The sequence below is a fragment of the Python bivittatus genome, unplaced genomic scaffold, assembly GCF_059951505.1.
Source record: "Python bivittatus isolate LINGU-HERP-01145 unplaced genomic scaffold, Pbiv_v1 ctg000320_np1212, whole genome shotgun sequence".
Taxonomy (NCBI): Eukaryota; Metazoa; Chordata; class Lepidosauria; order Squamata; family Pythonidae; genus Python; species Python bivittatus.
In genome coordinates this window covers 14,504,705-14,532,630 of record NW_028277052.1, presented here as the reverse complement: position 1 = coordinate 14,532,630, position 27,926 = coordinate 14,504,705, and the positions used below count along the sequence as shown (strand labels likewise).

Genomic DNA, 27,926 nt, shown 5'->3' with positions numbered 1-27,926 from the left:
ACTACTGGAGAGTGCAGATTGCAGAACACTCATTATCAGCAACATACAACTGGCACGGACAACTGGAAAGCTTGTGCAAAGAAATGACACCAATCAGCTTCCTCCAAAAGTCATATGCCAATTTTAACAGTTTATTTGTTTTAAGTACAGTGAAGAATGTGTACAGATCTACACGTAGTCCTGTAAAGGAAAGAAAGAAAAATACCTGCAAGGCTACTTGCTTGTCCACAGCAACATTTTCCCACCTTAAGCACATTTTTCTTGGGGTTTTTTTTTTTTGAAGAGAAAGAGGGAGGGGGAGGGAGGGGAGAGAGAGAGAGAGAGAGAGAGAGAGAGAGAGAACGTGCATTTGCTTACTCTAGCACATTCAGAATTGAAAAGAAAATGAAGCTTCTTTCAAGGGTGATATCAAACAATCTACAAATATAAATGAGTTGATTTCATCAGACCATTAAACTTCTTATGGGATCAGAAGAAAAACTGCAATGCAAAGCAATTGAGCGAGCATGCAACTCTTTTTCACGGCCAGGTTCCTCCTCGCTCTGCTACGTTTCTCCCACAGCTGGATGCTGATGCTATAGAAAAGCTTTGGCCAGAAAGGAGAGCACTGGCTTCTCTTCCCTCGTGAGAAGAAGGAGATTAGAGGACATATAATTGACGGGGATAAGAGGACACCCACTTCTCTATTAAGTGAATAAAAGATAACCTGCTACTGCATTAATAGCCTACATCCAACATGATTACGTGTGTCTCCCTGCATCAGTCTCTGGCTTGAGAACTGACATTTATGGAACAAAGGCACTAGGACTTGAGGCACAGGAACAGAAAACCGCACTCCTCTCTTCAGCAACCTTCCTCCCCGGAAGCCAAACACGAGAGAAATCCACCAGTGTTTTCAGTCTTTAGGCAGAAAGAAATGTCCTCTTCTTCCCAGCATTTTTTTTTTTTTAAATACGATGAACCTTTTCTCCTGAAAAGCTTTGCATAGCGTGGGCTATTCTATAAGCCTCTCTCATTTCTGGAAGCGTTACTGGTATCTCATCTTCATCAGGAATAAAACAACACCACTATTCTCAGAGGAGAGATTTCAGATATCTATGTCGAACTGGGCTTCTTCACCTGTGAAAGACAGAAACGACTGAGGAAATCTCAGTTTCATGTGCATTCACTGGATGCCACGTATACTGAAAGTATCGCTCCTCCAAGTTTTCCTTAACATAGAGAAGGATCACGCTCTACTCGTTCCAGTTTTAACTCTGGTCAGTCATTTCAAAAAAACTTGCATAACATGTTTTTCAAGAAGTAGTGATGAGATATAAAAAAAAAATAAAGTGAGTGCAACTTTAGGAAAAGGAACATACACATAGTAGTCGGCAACTTATAATCATTCAACAGTCCAGTCTGGCAAGGGACCACACAATAGCATTATTGCTTTGAAAGCTGGCGGTCCAGAGACAGAATAAGCCTGTAATCTTTGCAAAGTTTGTTTCAATCTTCCCAGCAGAGAACAAAATGTCCCCTTTAATAAAATATCTTTGGTTACTAGTTTCAATAGTTGTTTTGCTGCGGTAAAGCAGTCTAGCAAGACGCTCAGAGCTGAGCAATTCCAGGAAACTTTACCAGTCTCATCTTGGTTCATTTGCAACCACAATCTATAATTGTAGGACCTATTTTGTTTAGGCAAAACAAAAAAACATATGTACACCCAGCACTCTTGGGACCAAACCACAGTTCTGACATGAAAGCTATCCTAATATATTCTGAAAACTCCTTGCTTTCTCTCTCTTTTTCTCTCTTTCCTCCTCTTCCTCTTCTTCTATATTAGTTTGTATTAGTTTTTATGTTCCCCTTAAAGCTTTTAATAAAAAAATATTTTAAAAAATGAAAACTCCCTGAGAGCGTTAAGCAGTTAAAAATCTCATTCACTATAGGCTCTCTCTCTATAAGATTTATTGCGCTGAAATGTACTGTTACATAAAGGTTTTTGATGGAAGCTGTAAAGTGGGCATATAAAAGTTTAAAATAAAGAAAAAATATAAATTAAGACCCATCTTGTCAAACATGCCCTTCCTCACAGCCTCCAGAAAGATGCCTATGGAATGTCCATAAGCAGGAAAGCAAAGCAAATTCCATCTCTGGTATTCAGATACACAGCTTCCGAACAAGGAAGAAACACGATCAAAAGCTGCTGATGGGCTGCGCTTCCTCTATAATGATCTAATCTCCTTTCCTAGCATCTAAACCACCTATCACCACATTTCGTAGGAAACTCTACATATTCATTAATTATACCTCACATTGACTGAATCGCATTTCCTACATTTCTTTATTACTCAGTGTTCTCTCTTCTCTTTTGCTAAAGCTATGGCAATCCTCTTTTTAGGGCCCAAAACTCTACTCTGACAAAATACTATTCTGACTCTGGTAAATAGAGAAAAGCATGAGCCAGTGATTTGTTTAGATGTGCAACCTGAGGTACAGCATTATTCTGAATCCACAGGCCAACTTATTCTGAACACAAGATAATGGTTTGGACCTAGACTTACATCACCGGTAACCCAACCCACCATCCATGCCCTGTGACCTCTACAGGGCTGGCTTTAGGCTTCAGTGGGCCCAGATGCTAATTCTGCACTAAAAGAACAGCCCTTTTTCTTTGAAGTAACTGATACAGTTACTGATGAAGAATTGTGCAGGAAATTTAAATGGAACTTCATAGGCTCAGTGCCCCTGGCAGCAGTAATCTTAGGACATCGGAGACATGGAGTCCTAGGCCTGTGGCTACATGGGGCTACACGGTACCCATGAAATCTCACATGATCAGCAGACCCAAGACTCACAGTGGACCATCTATGGTGCTTATGGAGACTGATGGATAAAAACTGAGCAGACTGTGTTTGTTTGGCACAGGGAAAGTCATTGTCTGTAACCCAACCCACCAACCACGCACTGGAATTTGTACAGGTGACTACACACCTAAGCCTGGTTTCTCGTCATCAGCAGGGATGAGGTTGGTCTCGGTCTGGAGCTCATCCATACTTGGACTTGTAACACCTGGAATGTCTGGAAGATTGCAAGGTGGTGTTTTGGCAACTGGAGAATTTCGGCACGCCATTAAAAATTTGCGGTCATAAATAATGCGGGTACCTAAAAGAGAAAGATATCCATAAATTACTACTTTCCTCAGAGGGTTAAGGAACCAAATTTTACTCAGAAACAAATTCCAGTTAACCTGCTGTATTATCTAGACTGTACTTTTAACATTTGACAGCCTCTGTCACAAAGGATCGCTCTCCTTCTCAATCAGGGTTCAATTTTGGCTTGTTTTCACACCATAGCTTAGTCTTTCTCCTTTGCTCTTTAAGACTGGATAGAACCAGGTTGCTTTACGTTAAAAAGCAGAAACTTCTGAATCCCTGTAATGCAGTATAAAAGAACAGGAAAGGGAAGGATTATGCACAGAAGCCCAGAGACTTGCAAAATTTGTTGAGGTTCATTATAACCCATGGTCATAAAACCATGGTTTCCCACAACAATGAAAGCTGGCCAGTAAATCTGTCTTTATGATAAATGGTCTGAAGCACACATGATTAGCAACAGTGACTGAAAAGCGAGCAGCATAAAATCATTGCTTAGGTGCAGGTGTGTCTGGACAGTTTTACAAGGAGGAGTGCATATCAGCCTTGTTTTCCCTTTTTAGGCCAGAAGAACAGAACAAGCAAGGAAGCAAAACGAGGGATGAGGTGCCCGCTTCTTTGTAAAATTGCAATGGATGAGGCTGTGCAAAGGTTGCTAATGGATCTGGTTCTTCTGCTTATTTCAGGGTCTACTCAGTCATTCAGCATTGCTGGTTCTTCTTGAACAGCTACTTGCCATCCAGCCCTCAAGAAAAAAGAAAGGCAGAGGCGATCCCACCACATAGGAGTCTCAATTACCTTTCCTGCGCCGCAAACTTTTCCAGATATTCTCGACCATGAGAAAGGTCTCAAGGGAGACCATTAGAGCAGGAAGCAGACAAAGTCCATTTCTTGCCATTTTATTTATTTATTTATTTAGATTTCAAATTTAGTCACCGCCCATCTCAGGCAAAGAGCGACAGGTATTTTTATGTGTGGCCACTAGAAGGAGCCTTGGACTCAACCCTCACTTTGCTTCTGAAAGAGGCAGTAACAAAGGCATTTGCAAGTCCTCTGGCTGGGCTGAGAAACTGACTCCTTCCAGCTTTGAAATATATATTCTGTATCAGGGCAATCAAGTACTGAACAGCCACCAGTCTTAGCTCTTCACCCGTGCGTAGAGCAGGCTACACGCTTTTTAAAATTTTCAACCGTCAGCATGTAATTTATCCGTTTGCCATTTCAATAGAACCAAGAAAAAAAGTGCAAGGCTTCCTTTTAAAAAATTAGACTGCGCAGTAATAGCAGAGGAATCACTACAGCTTATTTTGGCTATGCGTTCTTTTCTGTTTTAAGAACTTGACATTTTCATATGCTCAGTTCACCTTCAGCGCACCTGCACTACATCTGCGGTCAAGACCCACACCATTTGCTATTATGACAAACTTTTTCAGTATACATCCAGTAATATTATGTTTCTACTCAGTTCTGAGCAGGATTCCTTCTGACTGTGCAATTGCCCTCCAGCAGAAATGTAATGACGGAGAATTAAGAGGAAAATTGCGTATATTTTCAGAATTTGCATTCAACACTGGCCAGGCCAAGCAGCTTCCAAATATAACTTTTAAGAACAAAACACTTAAAAACCCAAGCCAAGAAAATCAGGACTTTTTTCCCCTAGGGCTTAATGTTAAATCCAGCAGCTTCAAGCTTCCAGGTCCGCAGCATGAAAACTTGCCTTATTTGTAAACTTTATGGTGGTCGTTGACCGATTCAAAAACAAACAGCCCCCCCCCCCCACAAATTCTGAGGCAGCAAGTAAAGACTATAATAAAACTTAATAATTCTAACACTGAAGCGGTCAAATTATGACATATTTCACAAATAGCGAAACAAAACTTAGCCACGTTCAGAGAAATCAAACCACATTGATCAGACAGTAAATAAAATGGATCTGGGTGGCCTGGAAATCTGACTAGATGGAGAGGTATTAGCTGCAACTTTGTAATAAGAGCAATATAGCAAAGTGTGGGTTAATGTTTCAGGAGTGCCTTAGATTTAATTAAATTTCAGTAATAAAAAAAGGCAGGATGGGATTGTGGTCCCCAAGACTTTTGGTGTGGCCCTCAGTGCTCTTCAAAAAGTTGCTACTGAATTGGATTTTTAAGCACTAGATGATTAAAAATATGAGGATAATCATAATAATTGCTTTAAATTAGCTCAGTTTTAATTACGTTTATATTTAAATGCAAAGCAATGATGCTTAGTTGCCTGGTTTTTGGCCAGAGCCCACCTACTCTTGGGAGTGTAGGCCCTGACCTGCTCCTCTAAAGCTGGATGCTCTCTGAAGTATCACCCCCGGATCTTGTGGTGAGGGTAGGAGGCAGTCTGAGGGTGAACTGAACTGAACTGAAGAACTGGATGCCTACTTGTCTGCCTTTCGAGGTAGTCCAAACAGGAAACCAAACCATGAATACCAATGCTATTTTTACTGTAAGCTTACAGTAAGAGAATCTTACAAGTCTGAAAGAAATTCCCCCCTCCTCTGCCTCTACTTTCCAGAGAACGAGGGACGGTCCTTTCTGACACGCTTTCTCCACCCCCATCTTTCCTCAGAACTCAGATTTCTCTCATCGGACCATTGTCTAGGCTGCGTCTCTTCCTTCTGTCTCCCAAGGTTGTTCTCACTGCCCATTACATCCTCTAACTCAGAGGCACCTTTTGCCTTTCTCAAAAGGACCACCGGGTTTATGTCACTGGCATTTGCAAATGGCATGCAGTTGGCCCTCTGCCACAAGTTCTCTTGGTGGCCTTCAACAAATCACTCATAGTATTTGCAACCAAAACTGCCAAAAAGCAAGACCTTGAAACACGCACACACACACACACACACACACACACACACACACTTTCATAAAGAGGCACTGCATTGACATGCAAATCAACCATCAGTCATGTTGAAGACAGAAAGCGAAAATGAACATCTGGAAGAGGGCTGGAGAACCTGTGGCCCCTACTCTTGTCATTCCCACTGGCCAGGGCAGTATTATGGGAGCTGTAGTCCAGCAGCATCCAAAAGGCTCTGGGATTCTCACTTCTCCTCTTAAGGAGAGCCGTGCTTGTACGTTTATACCAAGAAGCACGGCTCTCTCTAACTATCTAAACACTGCCGCCAAGTAGCACCATTTCCTTGGTTATATTTCAACCAAACCTTCTTGTCAAACAACTTTAAAAAATGGTTTATGTTGGACGATGAAAAACCAGATCCTCTGTTTGGAGGAACTAGAGCTAAATTGTTTTCCACGCCATTTGAAATTGGCGCACTTCCAGAGACGGGGTGGGTGGAGTGGGGAGGAATTCAACGGTTGGGAATCACCAGCTCAGAGCTCCACCCGATATTAAAAAGCAGTGAATCAGGGTCCGCAGACAAGCGGTCTTGCTGCTTCTGATGCCTGCCAGCTGCTGGAACGCCTGCAGAACAAAGCCAGTTTTCCTAGAAATGTTGTCACTGTACCAGTTATTACAAGAACGTTTCATAACGGGTTCACTGCAGGTCTGTATCCCTGAGTTTATATTCAGCCACATGCTCAGAGTTTTGTTTGTTTAACCAAACATAGCCAGACAGGGTTAGAAATGGAGGGCTTTGACATATCTTCAGTTGCTGGGGGCGGGAGGGGGACATTCAGTCATTTACTCCCTGGGTAACTGCTTTCTAAGAACAGGAAAGAGTTGGGCCTACTGGATGGGATTTCTTGCTCTTTTTCTTTGGAAAGCAGATCTCCCTGTATTGCATTCATACAAAACATACGCATAGATCGTCTAGGTATGGATCGGACATATGGAACATGTTGTGCTGTTCTGTTAATGCCAGTCTCAATATTTACGCTTCTGCCAAGGGGGATTCCAAAGATGTTCCTTGGTGACAAGCCAATTTACTGAAGATTTTCTGCAAGCCACACAAGGAGAGACTACAGCTCCTGGATACTGTTTTAGGTTTCTAATACAGCTTTTGGTAGTTCAGTATCTGGTTTTTCTTGGAGATGATGTGCGGACAAAGATGCTAGATATTGGACCAGAGATTTTCTGAAGGCAAAACAGCTGCTCGGCCCATGAACAATATGGCTTCATTCAGTGCAGAATCTTTATTTTTTTTCTTTGTCGTCTTTGTTAAGTTGCACAGAATATACACCACAAAAATCTGTCTGTCTCATACTCTAGGCCAGTGTTTCTCAACCTTGGCAACTTTAGGATGTGTGGGCTTCAACTCCCAGAATTCCCCAACCACCATGGGGAATTCTGGGAGTTTAAGTTCACACATCTTAAAGTTACCAAGGTTGGGAAACACTGCTGAGGCCAGTGTTGTCCAAACTTGGCCACTTTTAAGATGAGTGGACTTCAACTCCCAGAATTCTGGCTGGGGAATTCTGGGAGTTGAAGTCCACTCATCTTAAAGTGGCCAAGTTTGGACAACACTGGCTTAAGCCATCTGTTTGCTTCAGGAAGGCATGTTGGATAGCATGCTTCTCCCAGTGAAGCATTCCATTTTATTCTATGGCCATTTCATGCAGGAAACAGTAGTTGGGAAATTTCATCTGCAAACAACAGATGGAAGTTTCTTTTATCAGCGGACATCCCAAAACAGATTCACATCTTATTTTACAACCTCTACATGTTCTTATCTGCATGGAGATCTAAAGCCAACCTGGTGCTCCCAGATGCATTGGCTTGCAATGGCCAAGTCTTTTCAGAAGAACACCATGCTGGCTGGATATTCTGGGAGAGGGGGCTCAACCCATCTAGACAATGCTGGCTTGGAGAAGGTTGACCTGAGTCTTTATGAAAAGGAGGTCTCCCTGGACAATAGTGGGTCCCCCTTAATAGCATGTTCAGAAAGGGGAACAGTGTAATGGCCTGTGGGAATCACCTTGGGAGACAGGAGGAAGAGCCGCAGACTAGACAACTGTCATGCAAAAAGGTATCTCAGCCCACAGAAGGAAAAGGGGTGTGGGAAGCATTTCAGAAGGGACCTTCCCTAGTTCATTGGAGAGTAAAAGGAAAGGAGGGGAGAAATACTTTCAGTCTTGCAAGATTCGGTTCATGTACGCTTACAATAAAGAACAGAGTTAGCGCTCATAGTTGTGCTTCTTGTCTGGAACGACCTTGAAGGGCTAACAAACAGTCTTACTTTCTTTGATTCACCTCTCATTTGCCCCCAAACAGCCAATTACTTCCAACTACCACTGTGCCTGGGTGTAATCTTTTTCTGCTGTGGTTGTAACAGGCTTCAGAAAAGCCAAGCCTGTGAACTTTTCCAAGGCTACCACATGCTGAAATGTTTGTCATGAGCAGGTCCCTCCATGCCATTAGCATAAATGTTGGGACACTGGTCATACTGGCCAAGTTCCCAGTGGCAATCTGAGACTGTTAAAAACAAACCACAAATAGGACCATCAGCCATTGATCTTATTGGGCAGCAGCAAAGGCGTGTTCCTTCTTCTGAGGACTGAGGGATCTTCCTTGGGTCAAGGAGAGACAATTTCAATAAATTAAGGCTTGAAAAGAAAAAGGCATAACTGATGGGACTTTAACGGCCACGTTCGAAACCACACTTCCCCATCGGACATACGAAGAGGCAATTTCAGTCACACATTTGTCCTCACTTCTCCCAGGCTCAGCTTTAGAGCAGAAGGAAAACAATAAGTTTTAGTCAAGTTAGCAGTTTGCATTATGCAAACTCAACCTGCTAGAAAGAGAAAGGTTTGGGAAAGTATAAGCAAATCACTATCTTGACTCATTTTTTAGGAGAGTAAGGGGCACGTGGATCAATCTGCCTCTCTGCATTTGGCCAGGGACAAAACATGATTGATAGGCAGCACAACAGTGCTATCTTCAGATTTATGATCATTGGTTATCTTCCCCCAGTGCTCAGCTCACGAACTGACCTCGTCCCTTCTCAGTTGTCTCTTCCAACTGTCCCTCACAGCAGTGTGTCAGTCCTCACCTCTCTCCCACTGTGTTCTAGCTCAGCTCCAGGAATACCTTTTCTGCAAAAACTTTTCATTCCCAAGGCTTACTCCCCAACACTGTAGCTAGTCTAGAAATGGGATGACCTGTGTTCATTCACTGTGTTCGCAGAAGACAGGTCAAAATCTTAACTTAAGGGTTAATCATAAGCTTTTTGCTTCCACTCCCGACCACCGGTTCTGTCATGTGGGAATATACTTGCTGTGCCAATGGACCATTAATATTTCATCTGTTTGACCAAGTGGGCTATAAACTATGAAAAGTTATGTTGCAAAGCTTCTAAGACGACCCAGGATTATTTCTCTTCTTTGCTAGGTCTGAGCACACTTCAAAGAAGCAAATATTGCTTTTTTCATGATCATTATAGTCAGACGGTTTGTCTTCCACCACACTTTGTTCTCTTTTTCACCTCCCGAAGGGTGGAGGGGATCATTAGCAACCATTCAATAGAGTCTGCAGGCAGTCATTTTCCTGGTATTATGGACATTCTTCTGCTCTAGAGTCACAGGCAAAAGCATTCAACACCCGCTCACCCTCTCTACATTTTAAAGACTGGTAGCCAGGAGCAGCAGGGACACCATTACTTTTCACAAACTGTATCATGTCCAGAAGGGTAGCTGTGTTAGATGCTGTAGCAACAAATAGAGTATTTGGATGTCATTCAGACCTGTCTCTACTTCAAGGCCAAACTTAAAATAAAAAGTAAGAAAGAAAGAAAATGTCCAGGCTGCATTCAGACTAAAAATTCCATTGCCAGAACAGTCTGATTCGTACTTTCTGCAATCGAACCAATGTGCTCAAATAACTTCTCAGAGTGGCAGATGATGCAACATGCAAAAAGCTTAAGCACAGAACAAGCAACCATAGGTTTTTTTTTTTTTTTTACAAGGCCTCTCCAATGTTAAACTGTTTGACTTAGTAAACAACTGCTTTGCACATCTTGGAACCTCTTCGTAACACATGACTTGCTACCTGCTGGAGTTCATCAAGGTGCCACCAGAAATGACAACACACTTACCTCGTGAGGCAGTCTGTGTGGCAGCCAAAAGCTATTATGTAATGCAAAACAAACAGAGCTGGACATGCCTCCTTCCAGCCCCAGAATCCTGCAGCATGAGGACTCCTGCTGCATCTGTGCAAATCTCACACCAGCCCTTGGACTGTGCACACAAACGTGGGGAAGCAAAATGCTCACAGCATGGTGTCTCTAATCCCCATTATGCACCATGTTAGGCCCACCTAAGTTTTATTCAAAAGAACCAAAGGAGTTTGGAAAACTCTTATTATCTAGGTTAGTTTGCTCTACCAAATTCCCCCCCCCCCCACACCTGCTCGTTTCAATATTAAGGAGATAGAAAATCAAAAGACCGTACGTTCATGCTGCCTTTCCACATCGGTCACAGATTTTTTTGATTTAGTGAAAAGCAGCTGTAAACTCACCCTCCTCCACAGAGCAACAATAGCTTTTAATGGCACCATTTCAGATTGCAACAGCAGACAGGCTTTTCAACAACACTTTTGATTGAGAAATCATCCAAGTTCCCCTGCTGATGCTTATCAGTCAAATAAAAGGAACCCCTTGTGCTTCCTTTCTTTCTTTCTCTTTCTTTCTTTCTTTCTTTCTTTCTTTCTTTCTTTCTTTCTTTCTTTCTTTCTTTCTTTCTTTCTCTTTCTCTCTCTCTCTTTCTTTTCCTTCCTTCCTTCCTTCCTTCCTTCCTTCCTTCCTTCCTTCCTTCCTTCCTTCCGTCTTTTTTGCTTGTATTAACAATGCCATAAAGCTACTGGTTGATTAAGTAACAGAAGAAACTCAAAGGGAAGAGCCCAGACCTTGAAACTCAATGCTGCACTATAGAAATTGTATTTTCAATTTCAAGAATTTTAAATTTATGTCTGTGAACATTTTGCTTAGTGATGGAGGGAAAATTGCTTCTATCACACTTTGGCTATGTCAGCAGATATGATCTGAAAACAATCCTGCACGTGGAAAAACTGGAAAACGATTAAAGGTCGTCTATGGGGACTCAGGAGGTGCATCTTCTCTGTAGCAGTGCCTGACCTCTGGAATAAGGTCCCCCCCCCCCCCCGATCCAGATGACCCTCACTGTGTTGTTGTTTAGAAGAGCTGTGAAGACCTGGCTCTTCATCCAGGCCTTTGGCCAGGGAGAGTGAGACCTCCTTGCTTTGTCACGATTGCCATCTTTTATCTTTATCTTTTACTGTAATTTCTTTGTTTGTTGCGAGCCACCCAGAGTCACTGAGGGTCGGGTGGCATACCAGTCTAATATATCATTATTAGTATTCCTCTTTTCTGAAGCCAAGCAGAATTGCTCTTGAAATTCATGCTTCCCTTTAAGTGCCAACACGGTACCCACCATAGTATCTCAAGTTTTGCTCTCCTGAATACTTCAAGCTATTCTCTCTTTCATGAACATATTGTTCAGTATGTTAAAGAATCAGAGGACAGAAGAGAAGGCACACCAGACTTGAGCTGAGCGAAGCTGCACATTTTGTTGGACAAAAACTTGCAAGTTGAGAACTCCATACATGTGATTTCTTTCCAGCCGCAGTTACTGATAGCCCGATTCACATGACCTGCTATTTGTGCCCCCTCCAGCCCCCAAGATACACTCCAGACTGGATTGCCCGCTAAAGCTTCCTTAAACGTACCCAAACTTAAAGGCGTCCGCTACTTTGAATCCGTAATTAGGAATCAAACCTTTAAATTGCATGAATCAGCCTGCCTCTCAGAGCATCCAAGTCCCCTTCTACCTACTCTCACAATCAGGAGCAGCAAAAACTTACCCAGTACCATTAAGACTGTAACTGAGGTGGTTATAAATAAATATTTACAAAGAAGCAATCTAGTGGCTCTGAGGGGCCTCGCTTCTAACAAATGCATTTTAATTCAGGCTTTGATTGTTTTTAAGAAAGCAAATGAGCTACAGTACAGACTATTTTACTGCATTGGATATTGCTCTCCTGGAAGAGTTCCTACTTGTGCACTCCTAAATACGCCTCAGGCAGAGAAGACGTCTTGTTCTCATGCTCCCCACCACCAAAATGTTGCAATTTTAGATTTATCTACTCTGTTCTCACCCCTCCTTTACACAACACGTCCAGTCAAAGTGCAGTTAAAAAGTACAGATACGCATGTCATATCCGTCTTCTCACACTGGGAAAAAAAAAAGCCAGCCTATTCTGTAGAGTTTGTAGCTCAGGGATCTGTGCAAGGGTTCCTGCACCAAAGCCAGGGGTAGAAAGCTTTTGGGGCAAGGCTTGTTTTTACAGGACACTCACAGAAAGGCACAAATGGAAATGCCTTTTCTATTGGATAAGGATGGTTCCTAAGGTCTCATGGTTAATTGCTAGTCTCCTGAACACGGTTCCAGGATTTATTTATTTATCAAATTTATACGCCGCCCATCTCCCCCAGAGGGTGACTCTGGGCGGCTCACAATTAAAATAAATCCCCAAAACAGCTAAAAATATAAATATCCACATTAATTTAGCTAAAAAGTCTAACTATATAAAGAGACCATATACATAAAAAGGCTAAAGACCTTAAAAGGATTCAACGACTACTCCAAATTACCTCTGAAGCACATCATTGTCTTCCCTGGCCAATGTTCTGTACTGTTAAGCATTCAGGGGAGCAATTGGGAATCTGAGTATTAATTAATCTGAACCTGAAATGGTACCAAGTTGGAGGTAAACAGTGTGCTCTGAGCCAAGCTCCTCATAACCGTGAGCAAGTTTCAGACAGGATATTTTTCCCCTGGCAGTTTGGAGTGCTTTCAGAGGAAAGGTGGTTTCCAGCAGGAAAACAGAAAGGGATGTTCCCTTACAGCACGCTTGATCCACGTCACCCAGATTCCCTTTAGAAAAGTAAGAATATTCCACTCCACTCCCTTTTTTTTTGCAGCCTCTGGACTCAGTTATGGAGAAACGGGGAGACTTCATGCACCTGACAAAGCAGGCCTAGCCCTTGGACGCCCATCTCAAAGGATATGCCACCTCTTAAGGACCCTAATTCCAGCGGTGGCGAAGAATGCCAGCCTTTTCCACGGAGGCCAGGAGAAGCAGGTCTGATCCCTGTCTCAGATTTAGCCCCATTCTGGTGTTCCCGCTTGGGGTGGGTCCCCCTTTTTCCTACCCAGGCAGGATCCCAGGGTTTATTGGCAAAACTGAAAACTCTGAGCGGGCGGAGAACAGCTGGCAAGCCCAAGGCCTGCCGGACTCCTGGCCCTGCCCAGCTGGAAAAGGCCTTCTGTGCCTTCTCAGAAACCTCACAGCGTGCCTAGAAAGGAGCAAACCCCGTGAACCCCTTTTCTCACGTCATGCACACAAGGAGCCCTAACCCGACCTTCTGTTTCTCCCTGCAGGCCGGCATCCGTGCCCAGAAGCACGACTGCATCACGCTGCTTTTCACCCCTCCCTCAGCAGCGTCTCCATGCTCAGGGGCACGCCAGCCCGCTTTCTTCCTACCCAGGCCTGGAACACGCTTCCCTTCCTCCTCCCTGCTGCCCTTCTGTCCGTGCTCAGAGGCAGCCCAACGCTAGTTTTTTTTACCTTCCTTTGGCGCTCCAGCCTCTTCTCCTGCTCCCTTCCCTCCATGCACAGATGCACTCTTAACACCTCCTCTCTTCCTCTCTGGGCACTCCTTGCACGCTCAGAGGCACGCCACCTCTCCACTCCTCCGGTGGCTTTACTTGCACGCCCAGAGGCACTCTTAAAGCCACCCCTCCTCCCCTCCGGGGGCTCCCTCCATGCTCAGAGGCACCCTTAACACCTCTATTCTTCTCTGGGCGCTCCTTGCACGCTCAGAGGCACGCCACCTCTCCACCCCTCCAGTAGCTCTCCTTCCATGCCCAGAGGCACTCTTAAAGCCACCTCTCCTCTCCTCCGGGCACTCCCTCCATGCTCAGGTTAGGCACCCCTAACACCCCCTCTGGGCGCTCCTTGCACGCTCAGAGGCGGCCTCCCGTCCTCTCCGGGCACTCTCCCCATGCTCAGAGGCCCCTGCGGGGCTCCCTCGCTCGCTCACCGCCAGGCGTGGTTCCGAAGAGGGTGCCGCCGGGCGTGGTGCTGTAGTCCCCCGGAGGCAGGGCGACTCCCTCGGCCAAGCCGAGCCGCTTGTTGGGGCCGGGGATGTCCCTGCCCAGCGTGGGCTCCGCAGCGGGATGCGGGCGGCAGCAGGCGGCGGACATGGCCGGGGAGAGACACGCTCACAGCCGCGCTCCTCTCGGGAGACAACCGCCTCCGGCGCGGCGCGGCGCGGCGCGGCGCAGCGCAGCGCCCGCCCGCCCCCTGCGCGCTCGGGCCGCGCAAAGCCTCCTGGGAAGTGTAGTCCTCGCCGCTCCCAGGGACCGGCGCGCGGGGGGGGAGACGCGGCTGGCTGGCTGCGGGGCGCGGGAGAGGCCCCCCATGCCAAAGAAGGCGCCCCTTTTCTTTCGGGTGGTCGGGCAGGGTCGGAGTCAGCAAACCGGACGAGCGAAGCGCCCCGCAGCTCCTGTGAAGCCGGGCGAGGAGTTCTGGCAGGCGTTGCAGCGGGCGGGCGGTCTGGTCAGCCATTTGCCTTGGCCCGGCCCAGGGCGAAGCCAGAACACAGGCTAAAAAGCCGCTAATTAAAGAGCCACTTTGCCACTGGCATACTCCGAAGGGCTTCCCTGGAAAAGGAGCAAAGCCCAGAAGCCACGGACGGCCCCAAGACGGTCCTGCAGCTGGTGTGAAACCGCCTGACTTATAAGCCGCTCAGAGTCACCCTGCGGGGAGACGGGCGGCATATAAATGTAATAATAGAAGAACTAACTCACCCCAGCTGAGGGTGGCTGTTTATTCAGGGGGGTCCTTGTGTCTTTACTGGCTTCTACGAAATCTAGCTTCCCACGGGACCTAGTGCGATCGTTTGGGTTCTTTAGCGCATTTGTGGGAACTTGGAACTTGTGGTCTGTGGAGCGAAGTCGGTTGAAGAAACTGATTTGATGCAGGGTGGAGACCCAGAACAGTCCAGCGAGGAGGAAAGGGCACGCCGGCTTTCAGACTAAAAAGGCAGAACGCGCGAGAGAGGAAAGACAGAAAGACTGCTGCTTCAAAGCATGCTGATATTTATTTCTAGCCTTACTGGAAAAACTGTAAGCAGGTGGATCTGAGAGCGGATTGGACTGGATGGAAGACCACCAGGAGATTCTAAGGCTGTAGATGAGATTAGGAAATGGGGGGGGAACCAGGAAGGAGGAAATAATAAGCGGGTTGTCAAGAAAACTGCCTGGACTTAGCTCACCAGAACCAGAGTGTGACTCAAGGGAGCCTTTCTTCATTTACAATATATCTAACCTGAGGGAAGCGGAGATCTTGCTTGAATAGCACGTGTCTCACTCTTAGTTTTGGGGGGCTGATGGGTGAAACCAGAAAGCCTTGCTGCTTTTAGTTCCCAGAGCAACAGCCAAGGAAGACTGCAATTAGAGCAGGGCGTAATGACTCTGTGAAGTCTTCCGCCCAACGGATGAGCAAAGCAACTGGCTGGATTTTCTGAACGTCTGCAGAGAAAGCAGAAATTCTCAAGGGTGGGCCTTCTCCTTTTGGTGACAGTAGCACCACTGCTGAAAATGGCCTCCCGTAAGAATGTTTTTCTGCAGACTTCCCTTGGAACATAATGGAAATGTGGAAAGCCACGGAGGCTGTAGACTACACAGTGAAAGGGAAGATCGCAACTCACAACCCTTGGCCAAAGGGTAATTAAATAAGTGTAAGAGCCAGCAGGATATAGTGGCTAAGGCAGTGTTTCTCAACCTTGGGTGGCTGGGGAATTCTGGGAGTTGAAGTCCACACATCTTAAAGTTCTCAAAGTTGAGAAACCCTTGGCTGAGGTGTCAGACTAGGGCTGGGGAGACTCAGATTCTAATCTACCTTCAGGAAATTTACTGGTGGCTTTGGACCAGTCACTCTCTCACCCCAGCCTCACAAAGTGGTTATGGTTGTGAGGCAAAAAGGGTGAAGCGGGTGCTGTGTATATGGCCTTAAACTTCTGGAATGAAGGCAGGGCATACATTTAATCAGTCAATACTCCTCTTTGCACATCCTAATTTCTCATAATTGGTCTTCTCCCTTGAATGAAACTGTAGAAGCAATACCGGTTCATCAAACTGAGTGAGTTCTGGTGGGGGTGGGGGTGGGGGAAGAAACTTCAGGAGAAGTTCTGGAGGCTGAGTCATGGCTACGGGACTTCTCTTTCTTTTGATACCAAACCAAACCAAAAAGGATCAAACCAAACGAAAAGAAGTCCAGTTGCCATGACTCAACCTCCACATAATTCCACCTGGATGACTGAAAATCTTCAACATTCAGGAGATCTTTTCCTTTGGATTGGTGGGGTAGGTTCCTGGCTTCTGCTCCTCCAGCTGGTTTGAGGAGCTAGGCACTGTCTTATTTCAAGTTACTTAAAGGTTACTCTCCCCTTTTCAGACTTGGTGATCTCATTTCACTATGCTAGACCCAAGGCCTGTCTCTTGGGCACATTCCTTTAGTAAACTCATGGGTTTCCCATGTTGCTTTCCCTTAAGTCATGGGGGCTACCCTTGATGTACCCCTTGCCTGTTGATGCTGCTCTCTTAATCCTTTTAATTTTATTTCATCATAATAGACTTTTTGTTCTTGCCTGCAGAAGTTAATGTACCATTCATTTCCTGTCATGCAGCTTTTGAAATCTTTGTTCTCTTTAATCCCTTTCTGGGACACACACACAAGGGCTCCTTTGAAGCAGAAATCGAATGATGGAAGTTGTTATGATCATGTTCATTTTCAGATGACACTGATTGGACAGTCAGGCATGTGGGCAGAGATAGTCCTGTCCATGCTGTATTACATACTGGGATTTTCAGAAAGTGCCTCATCAAAAGTTCTGGAGTAAATTAGCTCTCATGGAATAAGGGGATATTGCAGTTGGTGAAAAAGAGGAAGCAAAGAGTTGGAACCAATGGGCAAGATTTTGAATGGTGTAAGAAGAGGACAGGGCTTTAGAGCTTGTTCATAAAGAGTCTTGACTATTTATTTGTTTGTTTATTTCCATCCCAAGGACTTTGGATGGATGATAATCTCATAAAATAAAATAAAATAAAATAAAATACCCACTGAGGTGGGGGGGAAAAAGAAGAAAATCTGCCTAAGAATCAAAATACTGTAAACAAAAATACAATGCCCAAGTTATGTGTTTGCAAACTGCACTGTCAGTCATAGCATACTGGTGAGATGACGAAGTGAAGGCATCTTACTGTTAGCACTCTCCTTATTTTTTTTTTTAAATGATCAGCTGCTCTGTTCTGTGTTATCGGATCCTGCAATTAACTGTATATGGCCAGCGCTTAACTGTTCCTGGCTGAGAACGTTATTTACACTCCTCTGTATAAGAAAAGATAACAGGGTCATAGCATCTGGTTAGCCTCCATTGAACTTGATACAACAGGGTTATTCCTATATTTTTAAATGTACAGTATCATGTGGAGTACAGAAAGAAAAAGCACAGAATGATGCAATTAATGTAGAAATTAATAACCTGGATATTTCACTTTATTGATGTTAAAAAAAAAGCTTGAAGGTCCATTAAAGTCAGTAATGTGTTAGACAGAGGAACTGTGGCTTCAACTTTTGAAACTAATCCAAGTCTTAGGTAATCTTGAGCCAAGGTCTGTTTCAAAGGGCTGTTAGGTGGGGAAATGGGTAGGGCAAAGAACCTTTTATGTCCTACAAAAAATGGGCAATAAGAATACAATAATGTGTATTCAGAAGCCAGAAGAGTTACGGTAGAAAATTAAACTTGTTACAAAACTGGATTTATGTTGTACTCTATCAGCACTGTTGGGGAACGTGCCAAAGGATGAATCATAATATGCTACTTGATGATCTTTCCTTCTCCCCAGTTTCTGCAACTTCAGTTTAATCCCCCAAGGAGACTCTTAATAGTTTGGCAAGTCAATAGTTTCTTTCCCCCTCTTATGCTGCTTATTGATATTAAGAATGTATTTACTCTTTCAGCTTACATCTGTGGCCTGGCTTTGGTCATGGGGGATGATATTATTATTATTATTATTCCTGAGGCGGCCTTCTTGGGTGGCTTTTAGAAGCAGTTGTGAAACTATGTGGTGTGAGATTTTACAGCCACATCTTTTCTCCTGCTCCTCCTTCATGGAGGTATGGCAGAAACAGAAGCCTTTGTGCAGTATGACCTTGCATTAGCGTGAAGTATTCACCTGTTGAAGTGACAGTGAGAGGCATGGAAGAATCACATCTGCCATATGGTCTTTTCCCTTGATAACATCAAGGAGAAGAAAACACAGTGTAAACTTAACCTGCTAATTAGATACTCAACAGGTCGGGGACACACTGTCCTGGTGAGCAGCGATGGGCTCCAGGCATTTTGCTAAATCATGGTTTGTTTAAATGTGATTTATTAAATAAACCACAATTGGCTAAATTCACACATTACCCTAAACCATAAGCCAGTGTTTTCAAATCACACTGGTAGAGAGGGCATAACCTGTTGAGTCAAAATCAAGCCACCTTATGCCTTAGTGCATTCTATAAACTGGGCCAGTGGGACTTCCAAACAACTTTGAATCCCAGCCCCATCTTTTTCTCCAACTTAACTATTGGTTAAGGAGTTAGGGGTGTCAGTAAAGGTAGAGGAGCAGGATCAATGTTGGCAAGAAGTGATGTGGGAGAAACTAAGGAGATCCCCAGTATGTTGATTTGGGGGATCCACATTATAAACCTAGTGCTGCAAGTTCTAGTACATGTCAATGAAGGCTGGTAAATGGTTCATGCTAAACCATTTTTAAATTATGTTTTATTGAATAATCCACAATTGGCATCTTAATCCATTAACTATGGTTTAAGAAAGCACAATGGTTAGTTCATACAACATGCAAAGCCACAACTAAACAGCTACAGTGTGACTTAATGTGAAATGTGAACACAGTCACTGAGTTGACACCTCAATAAACATTCTTTGGGATTACCCTGTACCAGATCAGCATGCCCATGGTTTTTTTTTTCCTCCTGTGAATGTGAAAGAAACAGTTGTATCATTGGAGGACACATACAGATGCTGTATGCCCAAGACAGTACTGCAACCATTCTGCTTTGCTATCTGAAAATTCCTTTCCTTTCCTTTCCTTTCCTTTCCTTTCCTTTCCTTTCCTTTCCTTTCCTTTCCTTTCCTTTCCTTTCCTTTCCTTTCCTTTCCTTTCCTTTCCTTTCCTTCCCTTCCCTTCCCTTCCCTTCCCTTCCCTTCCCTTTCCTTCCCTTCCCTTCCCTTTCCTTCCCTTCCCTTTCCTTTCCTTTCCTTTCCTTTCCTTCATCCATTTCCTTTCCTTTCCTTTCCTTTCCTTTCCATTCCTTTCCTTTCCTTTCCTTTCCTTTCCTTTCCTTTCCTTTCCTTTCCTTTCCTTCCCTTCCCTTCCCTTCCCTTCCCTTCCCTTCCCTTCCCTTCCCTTCCCTTCCCTTCCCTTCCCTTTTTTTGTTTCTCCAATGCTTGACACCATGAATCTTCAGGAGGAGAAGAAAAATTCTCCAACAGATGAACTGAATATGCAAATGGTCTAAAGGTCTACCTCACAGCTCTGAATCTGGTGTGGTCTGTGCCATTTGTGTGTGTCTCACTGTGTCATTGGCATTTTTGTGGCTGATAAAAGAATGGCCACAAGTTGGCATTTGTAACTCAAGGGAATGGTTACATCAGTGTGACTCAGCTGGCCCAAGACTGTGTCCTTTTCTTTCCTGCTGAGTCCTGAAGGAGACACTATTGAGGTAAAGTGTTTTTACATGAAGCAAAGAGGAAGTTGACCAAGTGGCACATCAAATCAAAAGAAAAAGCCACCCTTAGCAATTGGAAAATGTCTTGATATTTTGATGGTTTTGGTTCTTGTATCCTTCCTGGGGGAAGCCTAAGAATATGTTTAAGTGAATTTGCTGAAAATGGAAATGCCAGCACTTTTGACTGTATCCCAGTTGATTTTATTCTCTCTCTCTCTCTCTCTCTCTCTCTCTCTCTCTCTCTATCTATCTATCTATCATCTCTCTCTGTTTTACTTTTCCTGCATCCACCAGTTGACAGTTCCTGATCTATGTTGGAGGAAGGGTCTAAAATTTCCCTTTTTCCCTGTTTGACTAAGATATCTGTGATCATGTGCTCTTGGCATATAGGGATAAGTAATTCCCCTGGGGTGATAGCCGAGTGATGGATTGTGACATGCAAACACAACCAATAACAGCACTGGTGTATCAAGATTTATAGGGGGGAAATCAGTGGTGGGCAAACTTTTGAGAGCTGAGGCTATCCTTTTCAATGGAGGGGGGAGTCTGAAAATCTTAGTAGGTGGCACAATTAATCCAAGTGGATAGGGTCTCATCTGTGTTGGCAGAACTGAGATTAAACCTATTTCTTGACTCTAATAGGTCATACACTTCAGCAGCATGGTGAATGTGGGTTCCAGGAGCTACCTCCATTCTCACACCCTGATAAGTGCAGGGCTCTCCCTGAACATCCCAGGATCAGAAGTAGCTCACTCCTGACCTGTGGTGATTCTCCAGAGTTATAAACAGGAATCTAGTCCTGCTTGGTGACCTCTTGGGTTGAACCTGGGAATTCATGCCAACATGGTTTCTGCCAACAGCACATTTCAAAACACAAAGAAAACATGTCAAGTTGTAAGTGCTGTTATAGCCCAAAGTTAAACTATTGGTAGCAGGATCAGAAGTAATTCCTGTGCTCACTTGGAATTGTGACTAATTTGTTGTTTGTTTGTTTTGCACAGCAAGAATCTCTCTCTCTCCAATTCTTCCTATGTCGCTTGAAAAATAAGCAGCAGTAATGAAATCTATATGCGTCCAACTCCCAGTGACTCTGGGTGGTTTACAAATTGTTAAAAACATTCTTTGATCTGGTCAATTGACTAATCAATAAAGCATACTACTAGTAGTTGTTAAAAACATTAAACACAAGGAACAATACAAAAACCCCAAAACAACACAAAAGAGCAGAGATGGCAGAGAAAACAAAGCCAGATGGGGCAAGGAAAAGGAAAAAAAGAACAATCATTTCCATCTCTGCTCACCCTACCCACCTCTGTATTATGCAGATAAATATCAGTTTCTTTATGATGAGAGATGGCAAGGATTTTTTTTAAACGAAAATCAGAAAATAAGAAGTTTTCAGACCATTCATCTTTTCTGTGACACTGCAGGCTGTCCCCTAGTATCGAAGCTAGATCCTAACTAACTAACAATAACTAACCATTTCTATCCTCCTTTATCATAATGATTGTGGGTCTGGTTTCATTTGGATTGTATTTATGATGGTTTCATCTTTTTATAACAAGACTTGCTCGGTAGGGTTGGTATCCTTCAGAAGCTGCTGCTGCTCCCTCATGTGGCAAGCCATCAAATTGCTGAAGAGGACTCATCCACGAAGTCTGTTCTATCAGAAAATCTGTCTGAAATTTCTCCTCCTCCTTCCCCTCCTATTCCTCCTCCTCCTCCTCCATCTCTGTGAAGCGCAATTCTGTCATTCTAACAAGCTTACAGGGATGGCCAAATCTAAAACTTAGTAGCCTTTGTGAGTCTTTTTGCCCCAGCTGATGCCATGATTTAATCCCAGCTTGTAGATTCCGTCTCATCAAAAGATGGCCCATCCATGTTCCAGACAAACAGAAATGGAGGGTGGCAAGTTGGGGAAACTTCTATTAGGCTATGTAGGATGGAGTTAGTCGATAGTTAACTTCTTTAAAAGTGTGTATTTTCCTAGTAAAGCAGAGCCCAGAACTGGTAAATCAGAGGTTAGAGGTCTAGAGCAAGGAGAGAGTGATCAGCTGGTCAGTCAGCTTCAGGATTTCTGAAAGTCTGTGGACACTTCAGGACCCTGGACAGAGTCCAAGAATTAAAGAGGCAGCAGTTATTGGCTTGAACTGGGCGTACTAACACCCCTCTGTTTAGCTCAAGTTGAATGTACCCCCTGTCCTGGTTTGGAGAGTTCTGAATTGTTTGAGTTTGTAAACCCCCACCCCCACCCCCCGAATCCTGATTCTCCATTTCAGAATCATATTATGTCTCCCAGTGGCATAAATACAGACAGCCTTCAAATTTGACATAGTGTCTGTGAAAAGTTTGGATATGTTCCAAACAGATGGTCTCTTAGAAAAATAAACTAGGGAATGTTAAGGTCTTCTATTAGGAGCAGGTGTAATGGAAGCTTAAAGCGTGGGGAGGATAGCAGTGTAACTAAAAAAATAAGCTTCACACTTTATTTCCATAAAAGGGTTCATAAGTGTGTAAGAATAATCATGCTGGATTGGGCCAAAGTCCACCTTAGTCTAGAATATTGTATCTCACAGTCACCATTGCTCATGGGAAGAAGATGGAGACACATTCAATCCTATTGTTTTCCCCGCAACTATTATTTGGAGATACATAATTCTGAGTCTTCATGACTAACAGCTCTTAACAGACATGTCCGTGTGTGTGTCTTTGACCTCCCTAACCCTATCCGTATTTCCAAAGAAAATTACTCTGGGCAGCTATATAAAACCACAAGTCCATTATCAAAGGAATGAAAGCGATCTCCCCATGCATCTCATTCATCTGGGCAATGCTGTCTGTGAATATAATTGTTAAATTTCCCAGGCCAAACCACTATGATTCCCATTTCCTTACCAAGGAATTGGTGAAGGGGATCTGCAATAATCTATATTGTTCAGCAATCACATAAAAATTGCAACATCAACAGTTCAAAAATAAAAGCCTCGTGACAGAAAGAAAATTACTTCCCTCATGACCTTCAGACGTGCCCCATAGCTTCCCAAAGTAAAAAAGGGGAACAAAAATATAGAGCTGGCTTATTTATTTGATAACATTGCTGTGTGTTTGTTGGAGACGGGAGATAATATTTGTAACCTGCTGCCAGTGGATAAACTGGTGGGCTGTAATGATTAAAAAAAGAAGAGAAATAGCTATGCAAAAAATGACAGTTGCTGAAATATATCAAAATGTATTTAATAAGTGGAAAAGAAAGTGAGAAATAGAATGTGCGACACACACATACGTAAATGAATATGCATTCCTTAAACACTTTTAGCCACTTTCTGTATTTTGAAGCTCCTGTAGCATCATTGTTGTACTGTAATGGATGGATGGATGGATGGATGTCTGTCTGTCTGTCTGTCTGTCTGTCTGTCTGTCTGTCTGTCTATCTATCTATCTATCTATCTATCTATCTATCTATCTATCTGTCATCTATCAACTTTATATAGCCACACATCTCACAAAAAGTCACTCTGGGCAGCATACACCAATTGAGTAAAACAATAAATGCATAAAAACAATCCTTATTTAAAATATAAAACAGTGATTATTAAAATATATAAACCACAAGGCACAGGAGAAAGTGAATATTAACCACAGCGATGGAGCCATCTTAGAATGTCACCGGTTCTCTGGGATCCCCAGGCCTGATGAAACAGCCAGGCCTTGAGAGACTTCTAGAACCTTAGTGCTGTTAATTAATGGTGTTCTTTTGCAATCTTGTTCTTGCAAGAATATTGACGATGTTCTTTTGCAATACATCAGGCAGGGGCAGGGATTATAAAATGTAACCCTGGGAAGGAACACAGACCCCCTTCAGCCATTTTGCAACAGATTATCTCCTGCTCACCTCTCAGTCACTCTTCTCCAGCCTCAAGGAGAGTGGGGATTAGATATTTTATTGTTTTGCTTTAATTTAGATCTGTCTCCTCTCCTTGAGAGAGAAACGGAGAACATTAGCCCCTAAATCAGTCAGTTTTTGGATAGCCACAGAGGAAGGTTGCTAATCTGTAACTTTGGAAAGCAGGTAAGAAATTGTAATGGAAACGTATCCACAATTTGCCAAAAATCTATCTTTAAGTGTACCTACCATTTGAAGAGAATTATGGAAATAGAAGTGAAGTTTTTCATCTCTCTGAAACCATGAATGCAGTCTTTGGGTGAGCATGTGGACGCCTAGGAGGAAGCAAGAGAGAAAGAATACGTTTTCTAGGTTTTAGTGTCTGTTTTGCTTCATCCATCAACAATCCATGAGACGTAGCAATAACTTTAATGCTTCCTTTCCATCTCCCACTCTAAGGAAATCTCCTGTTCTGGATTCCTGAATATGTTTGCTAACCAGGTAAGCTTCAATGTAGATTGATTGAGGATCTTTCAGATAGACAACGTCTAATAGTTAACTTTGAAGGAAAAAAAAAAAACACCCAGGATTCAGCCACAATGTTGCTTTTGTTTCCAAAGGCAAAGGAAGATGAGGTTTGGCAATACAGTAAAGTCCTTGAGTGTGGCTGGATATTTTGCAAATAAGGAGAGAAAGAAGAGGAGGAAGAGGGAGAAAAGTAAAGCAAAAAGTTGCAGAAATAAGGTCTGCATCAGGACCAAGTCTCAGTACGGAGGGAAGGTGAGTCTAAATCTTTCCCTGTAGTACCTTATAGATCCACATAACAACTTTTAAAGGTAGATCTATGCATTCATTATTCTTCTTTTGTCAAACACCAGTGGCTGACTTAAAGAAATCATGAGCTGCCAATCAGCATTACATAAGACCAATTTTAGCGTTTAAAACGTTTTTCTTTTAATTGCTAAAATCCATTTTCAAAATAGTAGTATCTAAACTACTAAATCATCAAAACAGTCCAATATTATGAAATAAATGGCTATTCAAGGCCCACTGAAAATCAGCCTAGATGAGGCCAAGGGCATGCCCTGTGGGAAGAAGTCCCATAAATGGGTTGTTACGGCTTCCAGTTCAAAATCACTACATAGCTTTTCTTCTTTTCCTGATCCTTCCTATCCAATCAACAATTACCCTCCATTTTAAAGCAACAGATTTGCTAAAAAGGTAACAAAAATAAATAAATAGATAATTCTTTACAAATTCTGTTTGTTTTAAAAAGAGCTTATTCTAGCATTTACCCAATCAATCTGTGTTCACTTGCATTAACCATCAGGGGGCAGCCTGTGACCCATTTCATCCTTACTAGGAAGCCTCAGAGATAAAAAGTCAGATCTTACTCAATGGGGTTCAAGGAATTGAACTCACAATCCCTGTGCTTCAGATTATATATGGTAGGTGAGCTTTAGAAACTATCCAGGTCCTGGTGGTCAATGATGTTGCAGGAAGTGGTGCAATTTTATTTTGAGATGTGAGTAAAACAGATTAAAATCTTTAAACAGCCAGATATATTCATGCTTCTTTTGATTCTTTCACTGCTCTCATGATGCTCATTTCCTTTGTAGGGGATTCTATCTACAAAGTGCAGAATTTGAAATATACAGATAAAGCCATTCAAATGACACCACTGCCTTATCTACAAATTTTATTCTAGCAGCTCCATTTGGCTCACAACCTGCAGAAACCCTGGGTCCTTCCAAAATCCATTTTTTTGCCTGCAGCACATCTCTTCCATTTCCCCTCAACCACCTTGTTCAAGTGCCTTTGTAGGAAGAGAAAACACTTTGCCACACTGCCTTTGTCTTCCATGCACTTCCTTGAACTGTTGAGAAAGCTTGCAATGGCCAAAATGGCCTTCCTCCTTAATAAAGATGTATGCTTTTTTCTAATTAGGAATTCAGGAAGAAAACCCAAATAAAGAATCACATGTCCCTAACTTATGAAACGGGAGTATAATTACAAAGCTGAACAGTAGCTTCCTCCTTCAACTCTCCAACCTGCAATGAATACTGGGCCCTTTGTTTTCATTAGTTACTTAATTTAAGCCCATTAGACAAACAGAGTACTAATAGAATGCTAGTTGTATAGTGGCATTCTTTCTAGACTCCTGGGTGAATTTCCCCTTCTCTTTCAAGCAATTATGAAGTTATTTTATGAATGGCAAATCAAGCAATACCTTTCTTGGCAGGTTCTCTGCCAACTAAGTGTTCTTAGGGTAGAGGGCCTTGGTCTCAGCTTTTGGACATCATGGCCTGTCTGTGAAAGATCCTGAAAAGCAATTGTCCATGGGTTCTGGGTCAGATGGTGGTGGTTGGGCTTTTGCACCAGGATCTAGTATTCTTGGACAATTGCCAAGGCTATACTGCCTAACAGGGCCCAGGACTTATATTTGCTCTGAGGTTGCAAGCAGTGGGATCTAGCTGCCATTTTAATTTCCCATAATATCCCAAAGTAGTAGTATTCTAGGGCATTGTGGGAAATTCAGGTAGTAGTTTCTCAGCTCCTTGTAGGCCATCGGATGCTTCCATCTTGGGACTGACTTACCTGATTTATCCCAACAAAAGCATGATCCACCCAATTATAGATTGTTATGCTCACAGTGGTGCAGCAGGAGGACAGCTACATGGTCTATGATGACAATCAGAAAATGATTTAACTGTGTATTGTGCAAATGTGCAAAATATATACTGTACCATTGAGCTTTTTGTCATCATCTATGCGGCATCACTCACCCTCATTGTCTTCACATAGGGCAGGATTGGTTTCAAGTTGTACAGATCCTTGGGTACAATGAGTCAGAACCAGATGAGAAGTATGGATCAATGCAGCACAGTGATGTGTAGAAGGAGGTTGAGGATCATCAAAATGTTTGTTCTAGAGGTACTGCTTTTCATGCTTTCCTCACTACCCCTGTGGACACCAATGCTGCTCGCAGATTATGCCAACTTGAGTGAGCAGCAACATCAACATTTTGGCTGGTTAAGTATTCTCCTTTACATGTTGGCTAACTTTCTCCAACCATAGTATCAACTCTCTCATTTACGACTACTTCAATGGGAATTTCAAGAAAGGCTTCCAGGCAGCCTTCAATCTCCATGCCTGGTTTCTCTAGAACTGTATGCTGAGAAGATGTTAGTACAAGTGGTTTTGATGCTCATAATAAAATCTGCAATGCTAGAGAGCTTTCACGTTTGATCTGCTTGAAGAATTTGCATCCCAAAGTTCTTTCTGTTCCACAGAGAGATGTGGCCAGGGACAAGCCTTCATTCATCTTGAAGAGATCAATGACATTTCATACCTGAGCAACATCAGCAAAGCTTGGGATGCCTGATAAGAATGAATTGGCAGAAATTTGATTAGGATCATGTGCTCTGCTTCATCTGCAGAAGATCTGTATGGGAACGTTAGGACAGATGTACATTCATAGTTCATTTGAAATGTTCACATTGTGGAAGCTTTGCTCTACAATTAGGAGAAAACAAATTTGGACAGAATTTGCTTTTTTTTTTTAAATTGTGAGCCCAGTCTTTCCCATTCAGTTTTCACTTTTTCTCCTGCTCCTTCATTGCATTACTTATCCCACCTGTTTATATGTGGTCTATATGGAAGTGGCCCTGGTCCTGGAGAAGGACACCTGTAATTGACCAATGTAAACACAGTTGGTATTGCTAGATAATTTTAAGCAAATGTATTGAGATGGTTTACAAAAATTCCAGAGTTGGAACACTAAGTCACAGGGTCTAGTCTCAGATTTTGAGTTGAAATCCATAGGATGGTTAACATGGCTAGATTTGTCATTATAGGTGACATACGTTCTGCTTGGTTATAATCCCAGTTTTTGGAATGTATTAAAACATCAAGTATTGTGAACTTTTATGTTCATGTGGGATGGCCTCCCAATTTAGTGTATAACACTAGAAATATAAATAGATATCTGTTCTTCAGCAATAAGAATGTATTATATCCTTGTTAATATTTGAATTAAACTTTTTCTTTTCAACAAAGGAACAAAGAAGTGTGTTTTAATTACGCAGCACTCAAAG

The 27,926-nt window shown here is 43.1% G+C and overlaps 1 protein-coding gene and 1 pseudogene across 2 annotated transcripts; one reads left to right on the top strand and one right to left on the bottom strand.

The window, feature by feature from the left end:
• Nucleotides 1-110: 110 nt before the first annotated feature.
• EIF4EBP1 (eukaryotic translation initiation factor 4E binding protein 1) lies at nucleotides 111-14,430 on the bottom strand. The gene is made up of 3 exons (XM_025166228.2): nucleotides 14,185-14,430; nucleotides 2,977-3,147; nucleotides 111-1,119 (listed from the first exon to the last, which is right to left on the bottom strand). The coding sequence occupies exons 1-3, from the start codon at nucleotides 14,345-14,347 to the stop codon at nucleotides 1,088-1,090; spliced, it is 366 nt and encodes a 121-aa protein (XP_025021996.2). The 5' UTR covers nucleotides 14,348-14,430; the 3' UTR covers nucleotides 111-1,087.
• On the top strand, nucleotides 13,070-27,883 carry LOC112540552 (neuropeptide FF receptor 2-like; annotated as a pseudogene). Its single transcript, XR_015795856.1, has 3 exons — nucleotides 13,070-13,223; nucleotides 24,450-24,609; nucleotides 26,635-27,883. The product of XR_015795856.1 is annotated as a neuropeptide FF receptor 2-like (transcript).
• The last annotated feature ends 43 nt before the right edge of the window (nucleotides 27,884-27,926 follow it).

What these genes read in the sequence shown, in the direction of transcription:
- EIF4EBP1 (XM_025166228.2), bottom strand. Translation starts at nt 14,347, where the DNA reads ATGTCCGCCGCCTGCTGCCGCCCGCATCCCGCTGCGGAGCCCACGCTG. An exon ending in CTTCGGAACCACGCCTGGCG is followed by an intron (nt 3,148 to 14,184) that starts GTGAGCGAGCGA and finishes TTTCTCTTTTAG; the next exon opens with GTACCCGCATTATTTATGAC. An exon ending in TGACGAGAAACCAGGCTTAG is followed by an intron (nt 1,120 to 2,976) that starts GTGTGTAGTCAC and finishes TGTCTTTCACAG; the next exon opens with GTGAAGAAGCCCAGTTCGAC.